This window comes from Strongylocentrotus purpuratus, unplaced genomic scaffold, assembly GCF_000002235.5.
Source record: "Strongylocentrotus purpuratus isolate Spur 01 unplaced genomic scaffold, Spur_5.0 spur5_scaffold_8, whole genome shotgun sequence".
Lineage (NCBI taxonomy): Eukaryota > Metazoa > Echinodermata > Echinoidea > Camarodonta > Strongylocentrotidae > Strongylocentrotus > Strongylocentrotus purpuratus.
Window position 1 is genome coordinate 16881487 of NW_022145614.1, and position 16310 is coordinate 16897796.

The 16310-nt window shown below is 40.2% G+C and overlaps 1 protein-coding gene across 1 annotated transcript; it reads right to left on the reverse strand.

Annotated features, from left to right (window-relative positions):
- Nucleotides 1-6892: 6892 nt before the first annotated feature.
- On the reverse strand, nt 6893-14795 carry LOC115920261 (NFX1-type zinc finger-containing protein 1-like). Its single transcript, XM_030975677.1, has 4 exons — nt 14380-14795; nt 8656-13365; nt 8133-8241; nt 6893-7798 (listed from the first exon to the last, which is right to left on the reverse strand). Exons 1-4 carry the CDS (start codon nt 14793-14795, stop codon nt 6893-6895), a joined length of 6141 nt encoding a protein of 2046 aa, XP_030831537.1.
- Between the last annotated feature and the right edge of the window lie 1515 nt (nt 14796-16310).

Here is a 16310-nt window from a genome sequence, read left to right on the forward strand (position 1 = left end):
ATAGCAAGCTGGGAATTCCAAAGATTTAAGGGCTTGTTTTCAGAGATTCACTCATTGAAATACGTCATAGATATTAAACATATTCAACGTGGTGGGTGGGGGAGGGGAGGGGCAGTCACGAACACCCCCTCCCCTTTCGAAACAGAGCACCGTCGACCCTCCCCGCTCATTGTGTAGTATTCAATCTTTTGCATTCTACATAATTTCCTGATGATATTTGATTAGCATATCTTTCAAAATGTCTGTATTTCAAATTAAAATTGAACATCTGGGAGAGGGGAGAGAGGCTAACCTCTTTTTTAATGCCTAGTAGGCCCCCTCTCGCTCTCGCTCTCTCTCTCTCTCTCTCTCTCTCTCTCTCTTACTATTACTACTAATACTACTAGAATAAAGTGCATGAATAGCATTTTATTGGGTTGAAATCCGAAGAAAAAAATCTTGTTGCTTTGCTCCCAAGCTTATAAGTTTCAACATGATCTCATCGGCTCTTCGTCTTGTGGGTAGACTGGCTCGAGAGCTATAGCTGGCATAGATGCCATGTCTTACAACATAATTATATGCGATAGGTACAAATTTATCATATTTTTCTTATTTTTTAGGAGGATGGGGGTGTCTTCTCACGTGCATCGGTTTGTTACTGCCGCATTTAGCCTCTTGTCACCGTCATACAAAGACCACTATACGAGTGACTTCCTGAGGTATTACACCCTCGCAGTGGCGTATCCAGACATTGATTACAATTGCCCATGCTTCAGGAAGAAAAGTGAAATATGTGCACCATTGTCCTCCGTTTGTCCACTGCTTCCTATATATTGGGGGTGTTTCCGTGATGAATCAAATATTGTGTTATTGTCTTGCTTTACACTCAAAATTACCATAGGATCGTCTGGGGTGCAAGGTGTCTCCCCCCCCCCCCCCCCGCCATGCTCCATATATATGTTTAGTGTTATTTTGCGGAAGATACCGCTTTCCGTTCTAACATTCATCTTCAACAATAGAATGTGTCAGCACCGTAGGTCTTTGGTAATTCATTTCCTGTGTTCATGCATGTTCAATAAGTATTGCGCAATGTCACCATGCAGATGTGACGAATCGGATTGGTCTTGCGCAATCCGCTTACATTCTGCATCAAATACAGAACATATTGCAATATTTTGTTAATATAATGTGGAGTAATCATGTAACAGATAAATGACAAATAAAGTAAAAGCATTTAAGGCGTTGCTGATCTAAAAACAAAATGTTCTTTAGTGAGTAAGTTTCTCAACTCGTAATAGGTACTGTCAATCCAGTAGTCAAACTATAATAGGTGGTTAAGTTTAGTGGCGTGTTGAAGGTGGAATGGGCGGCTCCAGAATTTGTAAAAGAGGGGGAGGGGCAATTAAGATATATGTATAATTGTGATAGCCAAATAAATGTTAAAAACACCCAGTGGTCCACTTTAGCCAAGCCGAAAAGTGGAGTACAGACGTATCCGGGTTGTCCCTCTTTCTCCCCAGAATTCGACCCTGGATGGGTCTATTAAATAAGGGGTACTGTCATTTTTCTGGGCCAGTGGCCAATAGCAACTGAGAAAGGGTGTGGAGAAGTGTGATATCACATTCCAAGTTCACCCAATCCATCCCCCTTTTCTCTCTGTCTCTCTTTATGTTCACTAACACTTGACTGGGTAAATCCCTCGTACACTTCTAAAAACTACCTGATATGCCCTTTTTCCTTTAATTGCTAGTACTGCATTTTTTTTGCATTTTTTTTTTGTAGGCCTAATACATTTGTCATTATTTTCATCATCACGCCTATCACAACTTATTTACCGTACAGATATTAATAATCATGTCAGATCAGGGGGTGTTTCACAAAGACTACATTGCCTTTAAGTTGGACTTAACTTTGGCAGGCTGTTCTTGCCATTGTTTTCTCTCATCGTTATAGATATATCACCTTTAGATGTTATATTTTCCTTTTATAATAATGAATTATTAAAAAAATGTAATTTCTGTAGATTGTGACCATGATTTGTATGTCCTTAAATGAAACCAATGCCAGTTAATGGTGATAGCATACTGTGGCATGAATGGGCTGCCAAAGTTACGTCCAACTTAAAGTCGATCTATTTGTTCTGCAAGGTAGAATTGGTAATCCATGATGCAAATGAGAAAGAGTCTACCTCGCTTCGTGAATATAAGATGACAGTTGACAGAATATTTGGAAGTTTTCATGTTGGAATGAGGTGAGGCCTCTAAGATTCCCTCCCCCAATCACACACACACACATACACGCACATACAGATAAAGTCATGTATTGCCTCCTATGTATAATGTCCCCCCCCCCCACCCCCCTACTGTACATGGATCAACGCCCCTGCAAATGAGGACAACCACTGACTCGATGAAACAGTACAGATACCATGTGGTAAAACAATGTTCGGAGATAATAAGCGTAACAAGTTTATTTATATTGTGATTCGTTACATGGTTCTGAACAACAACAAACTTGAGTTCTGTAGTCATGTTATACCATTCTATCGTATTGTGAATAAAACCTGAAATGATTATGTAGCACATATGACTTGATATATGCTGTGAGGTTTGAAACGATCAAAATGTGACTAAATATTGTTGAAAATCACAAGAACCGCGTACGAAAATGAGTACATGACACTGCACACATATCTGGCATGAAAGTTAGGTCCAAACGAAAAGTAGTAAACATAACGAATTTTAAAAAGACATTTGTTTTCATTGTTCTATTTCATGACCATTGGTGAGTTTCCACCTAAATTGAATCAATCTCCATCATAAAATTGAACACCAATTATACATGCTATTATAATAAAGGACCGTGAGGATATAAAGTCAGTATTATAATATAATGTCAACCTTTCTTCCCGAATTCTGACAAGAGTAATTTCTCCATAATTAAGTACATGTCACTTATAAATATTATTCAATTCGGAAGTACATTATTTGATCGACTTTCATCTAATACACTGCTCTTCCTCTTCAAACCGTAACAACGTTACTAGTAGATTATTGGTATTTTATGATGAAAATTGATACATGTAATGAAGAATTCCACAAAACCTTTAACGGAAATCGTGATATTTATACATAATAAAAAATATTGATATTGTTTACATTTTGTAGCGCTTATATCAACCAATAAAAGTGCTAAAATTACTACCTATGTGTCCCGATTCTATATCATATTTGAATAGATACGAAATATATTTTTCACTAACTGGATGACCTAGAGTATATATATTTATTTGTTTGTATCTTTATTTTTTATTTTTCCCCTCCCATTGGGTTCCTTTATCAAATGATATCATTCATTTTTGTATACAAGAAGAGATATATACATGCATGTAGAATTTCTAAATGATATTCTTGGCCATTTAAAATATGATAAAGAACAAACATTTATAGATATCAGTTAATGCAAATTGCAATTCATTTTTTTAAATATCATCGATTTACTTGGCAACAAAATTTAGAAAAAAATAAACAATCAGAAACACTTTGTAAAAGGGAACTACTTTTACATAAATTTCTTTTCTTTTCAGATCTATACTTTTCCATATCATAATAACTCTTTATCGCTGATATTATGTGTTCAAAAACTGGCAAACACTGTTTGCATTTGGCTGCAACAATTGCTTTCCTTACTTTAATCACAATACAGTTGAGGGCACTGTTGTTATTTCCATGAAACTCAAACAATTTAATTTGATTTTTAAACGTAATATGTACATAATTTGAGACAGCCAATGCTCAAGTTTTAACCTTATTTCGTTTGAATAAATACCGTAACAAAATATTTGTATAGGGTAAGTGTAGGGGATTGGAGACCATCAAGCTTGAACCCATCACTGTCTGTCCGTGTTTGCTTCAATATTGCTATAGAGCCATCTATGGCCTTTAACCCGTTGACTACTGAATTCTCTCATTGCCATAGGCTTAATACAGGGACCACCCGGTTCCAGTAGGCAATGGGTTAACACTACTGCATAATATATCCAATTCATTTCGAAGACTAAAATGCGTTCTTTCTCCGAGAAAATTGGCAAAATTGACCAGGGTAAGCAATTTTGATCGTAAAATTTTGCTCTGATATAAAAACACAATTTTCACTGAATTGTGGTGTAAGCAGATATTTAGAGGTGGCACTTACAAATTAGTTTTAAAAGGAAGCTTATGAAGTGTGCCAACCATGACAGAAAACTTATGGCCATTGTGTGTTGTGAATGGGTGTTGCAATGCACATTATGAATGGTGTCTGATCAGAAATATGTGCAGGCAATGGGGGATACCAGGTCCAAGATGGGGATCGTTTGTTGTGAATGTCGAGTATGCCGTGGACAGTCAATGACCCGATGCTGGTTGGTTAAATGTCCATGTACAGAAATATTTTGGACCACATTTGATTTATTTATTTTTGTTTGGTTTTCTTTTTCTTTTGCATTTTCACAAATATATAACAAACAAAACATTGCAAATTTTACACATTTCAAAAGAATATGATGTGGAATACAGTAACTAATCGAAAACATCAAACAGGAGGGTTGACAAAGTAAGCAAAGCTTGATAGCATTACTACTCTCAATGGATACATAATAATACGAATATGGTGAAAAAAAATATTGGTAAAAGGGGAAAGAGAGAGAGGGAAAAAAAGAGGGGGTGTACATCAAGATTCACAGATGTATGTGGTACAAAGTAGTTGGATTTCAATTTGATATATGAAGATAAAAAAAGAAGATGCACATTTGAATATTGGGTGGCCAACTATAGATGTATTATAGAATGAGAAGACTCATGAGGTTTCTGGACAATATGAATAAAAAAAATGTGAGATCTGCGAGCTGGTTTATATAGACTGTAAACCTTTGTGTGTATACAAAACAGGTTTTGGGAGTATCCCAAGTAGGCCACATTGTTTTAAAATCGTTTCAAAATTACAGTAAGTTCATTGGCTGCATGTATCTCTTTCAAAAAGTGTTTGAACTAACTATAACAACCCCATTTCCATTCAAATTGTACTTAAGATGTATTGATTTGTAACTGTCCCTTATTACCTACACATGTAGGTAATGAGAGACCTTTGGTGATGACGTCATTAATAATTGTTATCTTATTAATCAGTTACATCATGACCACAATTTTGTTACCAAATAAAGAGAAGAAGTTTCTTAAGAGAATACAAAACTTTCTGTATGTGTAACATTTGTCATGTTTATGTAATTTATGCAAATGTGCTTAAGGGTCTCCAATTCCCTACACCTACCCATCTTCTTTATCGTAACAATATCATCGCTTCTCATTAAACCTATCGAATACAAAAAAAGTATGAGTACTATTTAAATAACCTTTAAACATGATACGTGAAGCGTGACTGCATGAAGCACTGATCTAGAAGAAATAACCTTCATGTGCATCTATTTTTCTATTTACATCTTGTAGGTATGATAGGAAAATCGTTATTTTTAACAAGGCTTCATTTTCTGAGTAGAATGGTAGTTCATACCAAGCAAGAGACAAAATGCACATGTTAATTCTCCTAATTCGCCCGTCATTACACGGGTAAAAGTACATACTGTTCAACCTTATCAACATTTCATATTAAACACAACAGCATTTTCACATGTCTGCCAACTTAAGGCGATACTGAACTGATGAACTTTGTGGCTTAACATACTGTTAATTATACATCGCCATCTCACGGTCAACTTGCCAACACTGTGTAACCAAATAAATAATTTCCACTTCGCAGACAGAGGACTCGATGCGAAAACCAACAGCGCTGCTATAAAAGCAGCGAGTTACGAGACCATACTGCTACAGTTGACCTGATTTGGCGCTAGAAGGGCTTTTGCGGTAGGGCTCCTAGTACAGTTTGGCTTTAAAGCAACTTTGAATCGTTTGGATACGACCAATGTTGTTAAAGTTCCAAGTTTTTCTCCAATTGTGATACTCTACTCCTGCTGGATGTAAACTAAGGTACGCCTAAGTGCAGGTAAATTTTAAGATCAGGAAAGTAGAGATCTATTTACAACATATTGATACGACTTTGTATTCTTATAAGGACATATATTTTGCTGCGTTCTTCTATATTTTTACAGTACTTTCAAGTATCGAACAGGGACAGTGCGCGGAAAAACATATCTTTATGCGCTGGTAGGGTTGACAAAAAATCAGCACTGAAAAGGTACCGATTGTCTGATCTCATGGACAGCGGGAGAATATCATTGTTTGATAAAGTCGAGTGATGTTTTAGTATTCTGCGGGAAGCGAAACGAAGGGATATAGAGCAAATGATCCGATTGAAATAAAAACAGAAATATAAAGAATATTTACATATGTTACGACACGATTATTCATAATTCACAAAGCACATGAAATAATGATGATTGACATGCACTTTGATGCAGTCTCAGGCCAATGTTATGCTCCGTCAGAATAGCCAGTGCTCATTTCGTCAATACAAATTGTATCGATATCTTACAATTTCAATCCTGTAAATGACACATCGAATACTTTCTCCTCTTGTAGTGCACATTGTAGTCTTTAAAATAAAAAAAGTCCTTACAATAATTAAAGAAAAATAATTTCAAAAAAGAATACTAAAACCAATACATTCTAAACACATTAAAAAGACTTCGGCAAATCAGTGTACTACGAATTCGTTATCAATTTATTCTCCGCGCGTTATTCATCTCATTGAACAATATAATAGCTTGGATCAATTAACAATCTTTCAATACAGCATATCTGGATGAACATTTATGATACGAAGGTCAGTGGAATTCATAGACCGTGTTTGATATTGATTTTTTACATCTTCCTGCAAAATGTCTAGCAATATCTTATGTAAGAAGATTATGATCGCATATTCAGGTATAAAATCCGCGATAATTTCTTTGGTAGCCTCTCTTGCGACCACCCCTTCCACCTCGACCTCTTCTCCCACGTCCTCGTCCCCTATCCCGCTGGCCTTGTTGACCACCATCGCCTCGATGACTGGGCACATTCTGTATATGGTCACCTGGTTGTCCTACAGCCGCAGAAGCCTCGGAGCGGACTCTCTCCTGCTCAGCCAAGACGCAGTCCTCGCACACGCCCTTCTTTGGCTGATGGTTCGAAACGGGATGTCCTTTGGCACAAGTAAGCCACATGGTTACTTCTAAGGAAAGACGCGGAGGGCGTTTGAAAGTCGGTAGGCCACTGCCAGTATGGCTGATTCCATTAGCAGTGCGGATTCCATTGAGGAGGACATGTGCTAATGTCATATTCCTATTCTGGCCCAGGATTTTGAGAAGTCTGGGTACTTCGGTTGTTTCTGTTGCTCCGCCCCTCAGTACTTCGGCCAAGTCGTACATGATTGTCACTCGATTCATCTCATTCCAGAGGTCGTTCGCGTGCTGATCTACGAGTTCATTCGGTGATGACTTGCTATGTCTGTCCAGTTCCTCTATTGATGCCAGGAGTAGTTCACGAAGCTTGTCCAAATATGGCCGGTTCACCGTTGACTTTCTACTCTCTGCCAATGACCCTAATCGTGATAATCGCAAGTATCTACGCAACGCTAGTGGTGATTTGGGTGACAAAAGCCGAATGGTTTTTCTCGCCGACATGACGGCTGAGTTGACTTTACGGAGGAGGTGTTTGTCTTCATTGCTATTGCGAGCATCCTGTAGCTTTTCCACGATTCGCGGCTTAATCGCTGAAGATTCTCTCAGAAGATTACTGTAGCGACGACTTAACTGGATGGGTTTCTCGCATCTAGGACAGGTTTTTACCTTAAAAATGATTCAAAATAAAAACCTATATTAATTTCACAGTGTCACAGTGATCAATGAAGCCCAAATTGACTGATACATCAAACACTTTAGGTGTCAAAAGAATGTATTATTTTTACATGAGTTATATGAATTATGCCAAGTTATTTTTCTTCAACTTTTAACACGTTTACACATACATCTACTTCTTGATTTAGAGGTTTGTCTTTTTTCTATGAGTATATAATATATATCTACAACAAAGCGTACTAAAAGTATTGCGATATGATACGAGTGATAAGAGTGAAAGAACAAATCAATTGATATTTAATGAAAACAAATGTTGTAGTATTACCGATAATTTGGTAAATATTTCTGCACCGTCGGATTTTGTGCCGAGTCCAAGGAACTTGTCAAGTCCTTCTACCTCAAAGTAATGTCCACAGTCTTCTAGTTGAATATACCTATAGACGTAGCAAAAGAAAATTTGTTAAATCATGCATCTAACTCTGCTTTTGGCTTATTCTCATACAGTTTTAAAGAAAGATTTTTAATGGTTCTACTTCTTTTCTAATAATTCGAGTTTATCTTTCAAGGAGCATGACGAGCAATATAAATCTAGATGTATTATCGAAGTACTAAAAGGGTATTTTGTTCCATTGAGATCTAGTTTTTGTTTTACATAGACATGTAATGGTAATGACAAAATGACAAAATGTAAGCAGGAGAATTCCACAGGTTAACCTTTATATTGTATAGTTTAGTTTTTTTAACATGAAGCAGAATGAGATTATTCAAAGTCATCTCTTTTCATATGTCTTGTAGGCGTCTTCCGTGATTTATTTTCTAAAAGGATGGTTCTATAGAATTCAGCTCACCTTGCCGTCTGGATATCTTCAGTCCCAAAGAAGCGTTGCTCCAAATCTTCTTTGTCGCAGATGCGACATTTATTGGGGCAGATCTCACCACATAGACCGATGCAAGGGTGACCGCATTTCCGTTTCTTCGAACAGGGCTTGTTGCATGGGGGTCTGTCACAAGGTTCGCAGCACAACGTCTTGCACTCGTGATGCTCACATTTCCAGTTGCAACGTTTCATACAAACATCACATGGCTCACTGCACGGATGCTTGCACTGCGAGTGACGACAACGCCGCAGACATTTCTTTTTACAGGAAAGACATGGTGCATCGCAATTGAGGGCGCATGCGTGTCCGCACACAAGCATTCTCTTACATGTCTCAATGCAAGGATGGTGATAAAGACCTAGTGAGCATTTTCCACAGGTCCCTTTGCACTTGTGCCCACATATCAAGATCTCCTCACAGGCGATGTAGCATGCGTCGCTTTCATCGCAGCATTTAACGGTTACCTCATGACCACATGGCCAGTCATCTCTGGTGATCATCTCTATGCAGTACTCAGTGCAATCCACCCCACACCTTTCCTTGCAAATGTGGCCACATGGAAGCTCCTTACTGCACCTTGCTTTGCATTTTACTGTTCCTACTTTGGTCGAACAAATCTTCTTCAATTTGTGACCGCAAGGCAAGGTTTTTTCTACAAGTTCACAACATTTACTGTTAAGACAGCACTTCTCTATGATATCGTGTCCACATGAACGACTTTTTCTAGTAATCGTGTTGCACCTAACATTGTCAATACTTGCGGAACAGAGAAGAGTATGCGTATGTTCACATGGCAGGGTTTTCTCAACATTTTCCTTGCATCTGATGTCCTTTGGATCTTGATGGCATGCTGCTTGGCAGGTATGGTTACATCCCAGAACTTGTAAGACTATCTCATCACATCGACCACTTCCATTACACTTCTCTGTCTTACTGTGGCCGCACTGCAGTTCCTTGTTGATGATGACCTCGCACTCTTTTTCAAGTCCCGCCGTTGACATGTGGCAAGGAAGAGATTGGACGTGTGAGCAACTTAAAGTTTTGTCAACCTTTTCCTCGCACTTGATGGACCGAATGTCGGTCTTACACTCCCTTTTACAGACATGACGGCAGGGCAGAATCATTTCCACAATGACTGAGCAAAAGGGGCAAGGATCTGAACAGAGCATTGGACATTTGTGGTTTCTCTCACAGATAACCTCGGAGCACGGAGCCTTGCACTTATAGACGAGATGCTTTAGATCCGTTGGGTGACACTTTAATGGACACACATGTCCACAGTCAAGCCTTGTCAAACAGTCTCTACTACATCCTCCTAGTGGTACCTTCTTGAAATCATCGACAGTTTTCACCGCTGTCTTCTCTTCTGGATGATTGGTGCATTGCAGCGTTAGGGAATCTCCGATAGATCCCATTGATTCTAGATCTTTTACTATTCCCTTCCATAGATCACTCTTTTCTGCAAAGAGGGTGAAGTTTCCAACGCAGTAGAGTCCTTTCTTTGCTCTTGACAATGAGACACAGACTCGGTTCGAAATCCCCAAGAATCCAATGCGCCCATGATTGTTGCTCCTCACAAAGGACAAGAGAATGATATCATTCTCTTCTCCCTGGTAGTTGTCTATTGAGGTAACTTTGACTCCCTCAAACTTGCTACGATCCATCATGTGCTTGATTTTCAGTAGCTGACCTGTATAAGCTGTGAGGATTGTAATCTTATCAGGTCCATACCCCTGCTGCATGAAGTAGTAACACAACGCTACTACGAGTCCGGCTTCATGGAGATTGTAGTGACTCTGTGTATCTTCCATTTCATTTTCTGGTTCTGCGTGATCTAGAAAGAAGATATCCTTTTGAACTGCTTTCACACTTTCGTATCGCTTCACCGTTTCATGGTCGCGAAGGTTGTCGTAGAAGTGCCTTCTCATCAGACCCGAAAGCTCGATACGCATCCGATGTTGCAACTCAAGCTGTGAGTAGGGAAATTCATTGTTGATAAGTCTTTCAAACAATGAAACGTCCAGATGATACTTCTTTGCCAGGAGGTACACGTTCGGTTTCGGTCGAAGTTGTTGATGATCTCCAATGAGAATGAGCTGTTGACATGACGCATTTAATGCCGTGATGATGTGTGCCTCCAGTACCTCAGCTGCTTCCTCTACTACCACGATCTTTGGCCGGACTCTCTGCAAAACTTGCTGATGATTAGCTGCTCCAGTTGTAGTCATACCGATTATAGTTGCCTGTCGAAGGATTTGGTATTTCTCTATGTCTTTAGCCTCATCTAGCTGACCACAAAGTTGCTTAAATTTGAGGTCATATGCTGCCAGTTTTCCTTTCAACTGTTGTAGGTAGTTGTGCAACCAAATATGGTAGAGTGCCCATCGATCATTTGGATGCAGACGCCAAACATCCATAATTGATTGAAGAGCACGTGGATCGATGACATCTTTGCCAGACATCTTGCATTGGATGAACCTCCGCAAGATACCGTCCTCTGCTTTGTTCAGATCATTTAGGTCAAGGCCTAGGAAAGGGTAGTCCCCGTCTTCCTCTTCATCAGAATCTTCCTCACCAAATTCGTCGTCAATCATTCTTTCAGACTCGATGGCACTTCGTTCAAATTCTACTTCGACTGTTGCCTCAATCGCTACAGGATCATTCTTTGTACCTTGCTCCTTCTTTTCACCTAGCAGGTTATCCCTCTGTTCTAGTGTATCCTGTTTCTCTTGCTGGTTCCAATCCCTGTCATATTGACATTCACAGAGAAGCCACTGTACGAGCCAGGAGTTTAATTGTTTCAAATGAGAAAGACGCAGGAGGCTGTTGTAATGCTGCCATGACATGAACGGGCCTAGTTCGTACTCGTTGATGATCCCATTTCTTGCACCCTCTATTCTGGCTTGCGTTCTCTCCACACGTCTCTTAGTAGCTTCAACTTCTTTCTTGACATGGCGAACTCTTCGTTGAACGTACTCTTCGTCGTGTATTCCCCTCCGACCAACCATCCGATTAAGGTTGAAGGACTGCAACTGTTCACTCTTGCTACGGCTTCCAACTCGTACCATGCCAGTGCGATGGAATGTTAAGATCCCCTCCAGAAATTGATCCAGTGCATGATTTGTGTAGCACACAAGTAAGATTGGGCTAGGGTTGTCTTCACTTGACCAGAATTCTCTGTTGAGAAGAAGAGTCTCTACGATCTTCAGACCTATGTACGTCTTGCCGGTACCTGGTGGACCCTGTATAACAGAGAATTCTTTGGTGAGAGCTGTCTTGGCAGCTTCATATTGTGATTGGTCGAGCTGAATAGCGTCAATATCGGGCCAAGCACTATCATCAAGTACGTCGATTATCGGAGAGCATCGTCGTATACCCTTCAGCAAAGGTGAGATATCAATACTACATGGATTGATGGACATTTCACCGTCTTCAGTTACCGTCCGATCTTGGAGATACCTGGGTGGCTTTACATCATGAAACATGCTTAAGGTATATCGGGAAAACGGCAAGCATGGACCAGACATTCGCTGGAGACCCAGTAGAACTGGGCGATAAGCTTCGAAGAAGACGGATGACTCTGCCATTACAAAACTCTTATTCAGTAGACACGATGCTTCTTCTCGGTCGACCAATGCTATGGCTACCATTCCTTTTTCTAGATCTTCTACGTCCCGTTTGGCCACTGTAGCAAATATGTAGGACTTGAAATCATCCGTTGATAGGATGAGCAATGATCCGTAGATGAGTCGTTTTGTCGATTGCCATCGGACATGAGGTAACATCTTAAAAGCCATGTAATGTGAAATTCCGGAGAAATCACGGACAGATTTTTCGTAGTGAACTTCCTCGTAGATTCGCACATCCTGAACTTTGGCCTTTCTGTCAGGGTTGGCCTTCTTGAAAGTTAGGTACTCTGATATCCCATTGCGAAGAGGATAGATGAAGTCTTCTTTCAGGAGTCTGAACTGAACATCCAGGTAGTGATCTGCATCAGCATATACACCTCTCGCCAGATGAGGACGGAGAAACGGCTGATATCCAGGTTGCAATTCCTTGACAGTGGGAAGAATGTCTTGCTGGCGGAAGTCGTCAGGGGGTGGGTTCCTAGAAATGCAGTCCATCTGTCTTTTTCTTTCCCTTTCTTTTTCAATGTCCTCGATGTGACTACTCAATGACTTTATTGACTCCATGATGTCATCACGTTTGTCTTCTTGATCCATGTCTGCTACAGCATCGGAGATGAGAGTGACAGCAACTTTGAGATCTGAAGCACGGCTTGGTAAACGTTGCATGGCTGACTGGAAAGCAGTGATGACATTCTTCAAAAGATTACATCGCCTCTCGCTGATGTTCTCTCCTGGACGCCTGAGATTGGTTAAAAACGTGAGCAAATGCTGACGACAGAGTTTGGAGTCCAGTGTCATTGTCAGGAGCATGATCACTGTTTGTTCTGCACCTAGAGCTCCGCAAATAAATGCTAGAGCCTCCCAAATGAGATGTTGTCGTACCTCATCCATCGAGTCTTCATTGAGACCGGCTTGAAGGTTTCCTGTCAGGGACCCAAGTTCTGTAGCGGCCTCGGAAGGGTCTTTATCAAGTATTTCGATGAGAAGTCTGGAACTTAGTGGTCTAAAGTTACCTTGGTTCTTTTGGTATTTGCCTTGGGTCTGTCCATATCTGAAATGGTAGCAATGAAATAATGTAAAAGTATTCGTATTGATTCATGTTCATGTCATGAACATCTTGTATTCACTTGTTACTTCTTCATTTTATGAATTTCAAGATTGATACAAACTGTAATTTTCTTCTTATATTTAACTCACCGTTATGTCAACTCACTGGACAAGTAGAGTATACAACATTTACGGGGCTAATCATGTACAATTTCTAATAAATTGACTAATTTCTACTATATTACAGGTAGGTGTCATCATAAAAACAAAGATATACCTCTCTTTAGTATGTTGAAATAAATCTAGTCATCTGAATGGTCGATAATGGGAGGTCGTAATTTTAGCTATACCCGCCTACCAGTCAATATAATTTTTTAAAGATGCCCTTTGTCCAGGGTAACGGGCCGCATAAATAAATGTTGCTAAGATCCCCGTTTGTTTACGTGTAAAGAGTTTCTTTGTGCGAGCGCGGATACCATACAGTGCTTTGTGTCTGTGATTCCCGAATGATCGTAACAGTCAGGCAATTTTCCAGCGAAGGTTTACAGTCAGTGTCTCAGATTTTCTGCCACTTGTTAACCAGTCGTTGCTCATGAAAAGGATAAGGTAAGAATTCTTTGTAGATTTGTATGTAAATTCGATATATCGACTGCTTTAATATTCGAAGCATAGCTGTTTCTATACCGGGACGTTAAACTCGGATACTACCCCCTCAGCGCGCCGGGGCGCAGGATGTAACGTCACATTGAGCCTATAGAAACAGCGATGCCTCTCATAGCAGTCAATATATCTGTAATATTGACCTATTCAGCTGTTAGAGACATATTTATTGCAACGCATTATCATGTGTAAGAGAATATCGGTTCATATCGGCATATGGAAACAAAACATGCAAAGCGATCTGTCTTGAAGAAAGGTAGTGTTTCCATTTTCAGCAATGGTACTCACTCCTTCATGGTTTTGTACTATACCTAGTATTTTCCTGTGTCCGATAACTCTCTCTTGTTGATCTACCTACGTCCTGATCCATGGGGCCTCCTCTTTGACCGCGGCCTCTTGCCAGAACGCCTCGCTGTCCGTCTTGTTGCCTTTCGTTGTAGCGCTGGCGGAATGGGCCTCCTCTGTTACCGCCTCTTTCGCCTCCAACTTTCCTTCCATCTCCCCTCTCTCCATCATGTCCCCTTCCTCTCGCTCCTTCAGTGTCCCTTCCTCCTCTTTGGAAGTTATCTCCCCTGAATCTGTCAGCCATCGTGGCGTCTCCTCTATCACGACTTCCTTCCCTCCTGTTCTCTCTTCTCCACATGGCGTTATCTCCACCCGGTGCATCTCCTCTGCCTTGTCCTCTGGTACCACCCCTTCGAAACTGTCTTTGGCTACCCCTCCCACGATCATCTCTCGAGTTAGGACGAGACGCAAAACGTCCTCCGTGGTCATCATCATCTTCTTCACCCCACATCTTTGTCAACTTCCAGATATCTAGAGTATACAGACAAAACATATAATTAAGTTCTATAAGAAAATATGAATTAGGTTATAAACATATTCGAATTTTGTTCAATTAAATTTTATGTGGCTTATAGTGGAACCTGTCTTTAAAGACCACCAAAGGGAGAAAATAAAGTGGTGTTTACAGACCGGTGGTCTTCAAGTACAGGTTCCTTTAGTACATGTTTTAATGTACGACAATGTACGGTATGTAATTGATAGCCCATCTGTAAACTCATTCAAATCCAACCTCGAAAAAGCATGGAGAGCTAAATATGACATGTACAACCCTAAAGAAATGTTTCCTTGCTATTGCATTGTCTGAAGCTCCGGCATAGGCGCAACCCCCAGTACATACATACATTACTCCTGCTACAGAGGGGCATATAAGTAATTATACGTAAATCAAGGTAAAATTAGAAGCCATTTTCAAAGGAAACACAAAATGTCGCCTTTGTAGCCAGGCGGTAGCTTAAACTAGGTTTGACTGTATATATATTCAAACATGCATACTCATGCCCATTAATGTGACATTGGCACTACCTTTTGTTTGTGGCAATATAGTATGTAGGCCTACGTAGGAATTTTTTTCCCCTTCAATTAAAGCTTGCATGCTGAACGCATTAAATTGGTAAACAAATAAGAAAGGAAGCTAGTGACTGGCAAAGTAATATTGAGAAAGAAGAAGAGCGCTATTATTTTAATTACTATAATCGCCATACTTGTCCATACGATTTGATTTCATTTCATTCATTTATTTAAGTACGGCAAAAGGCCTGGGAGTGGTACCATATAGAATTCCCTCCACGTATTTCCTGCGAGTCGTAAACTGCGACTAAAATGGACTGCATTGGGAAGCAGCGATGCAGTGAGAGTTCAGGCGGCTGATCTTATCAGGGACAACGGCGTCTCTCAGAACTGGTGTTCACATGAAGACATTCATGGTCACTACACTGCGGTGAGGAAGTCAACGCGAAACCACCTTCACTATTCTTCCCAAGGTACACTATGGAAAGACACAATTCAAAGTCAAAGATGAACGGCGTGGAGGAAACCTCTGGTTTTAGAGATGCCTCGCTCGGTAGGTTTTCCCATGTGCGACAGGTGGGACCTGATCGTCTTCGAATCTGTCTGCAACCGTAATATCATGCACATCGGCACCTGGAATGTAAGTACTCTCTACCAGAAGGGGAAATTGGACAACGTCGTGCAAAAAATGAACAGGATTAGAAAAAACATTTTAGGAATTAGTGAAACAAGATGGCTTGGCAGTGGAGAATTCACAGTTAGAAAAACATAAGATGATCTATTCAGGAGGAGTAAGACATGAAAGAGGTGTAGGGGTGCTTCTCGATCCATTCACAGCTAACTGTGTTCTGTGCTTTTGGGAAGTCAGCGACAGAGTGTTATTGATCAAATTACAAGGGGAACCTTTCAACGTGGTGATAATAGTGGTTTATGCAC

Excerpts from the sequence above, each read along its gene's own strand:
- LOC115920261 (XM_030975677.1), bottom strand. The coding sequence starts at position 14,795 with ATGACCACGGAGGACGTTTTGCGTCTCGTCCTAACTCGAGAGATGATC. Across the intron at positions 13,366-14,379 it reads GAGGCCCCATGGATCAGGAC|ATATGGACAGACCCAAGGCA; the intron begins GTAGGTAGATCA and ends CTACCATTTCAG. Across the intron at positions 8,242-8,655 it reads GAAGATATCCAGACGGCAAG|GTATATTCAACTAGAAGACT; the intron begins GTGAGCTGAATT and ends CTACGTCTATAG.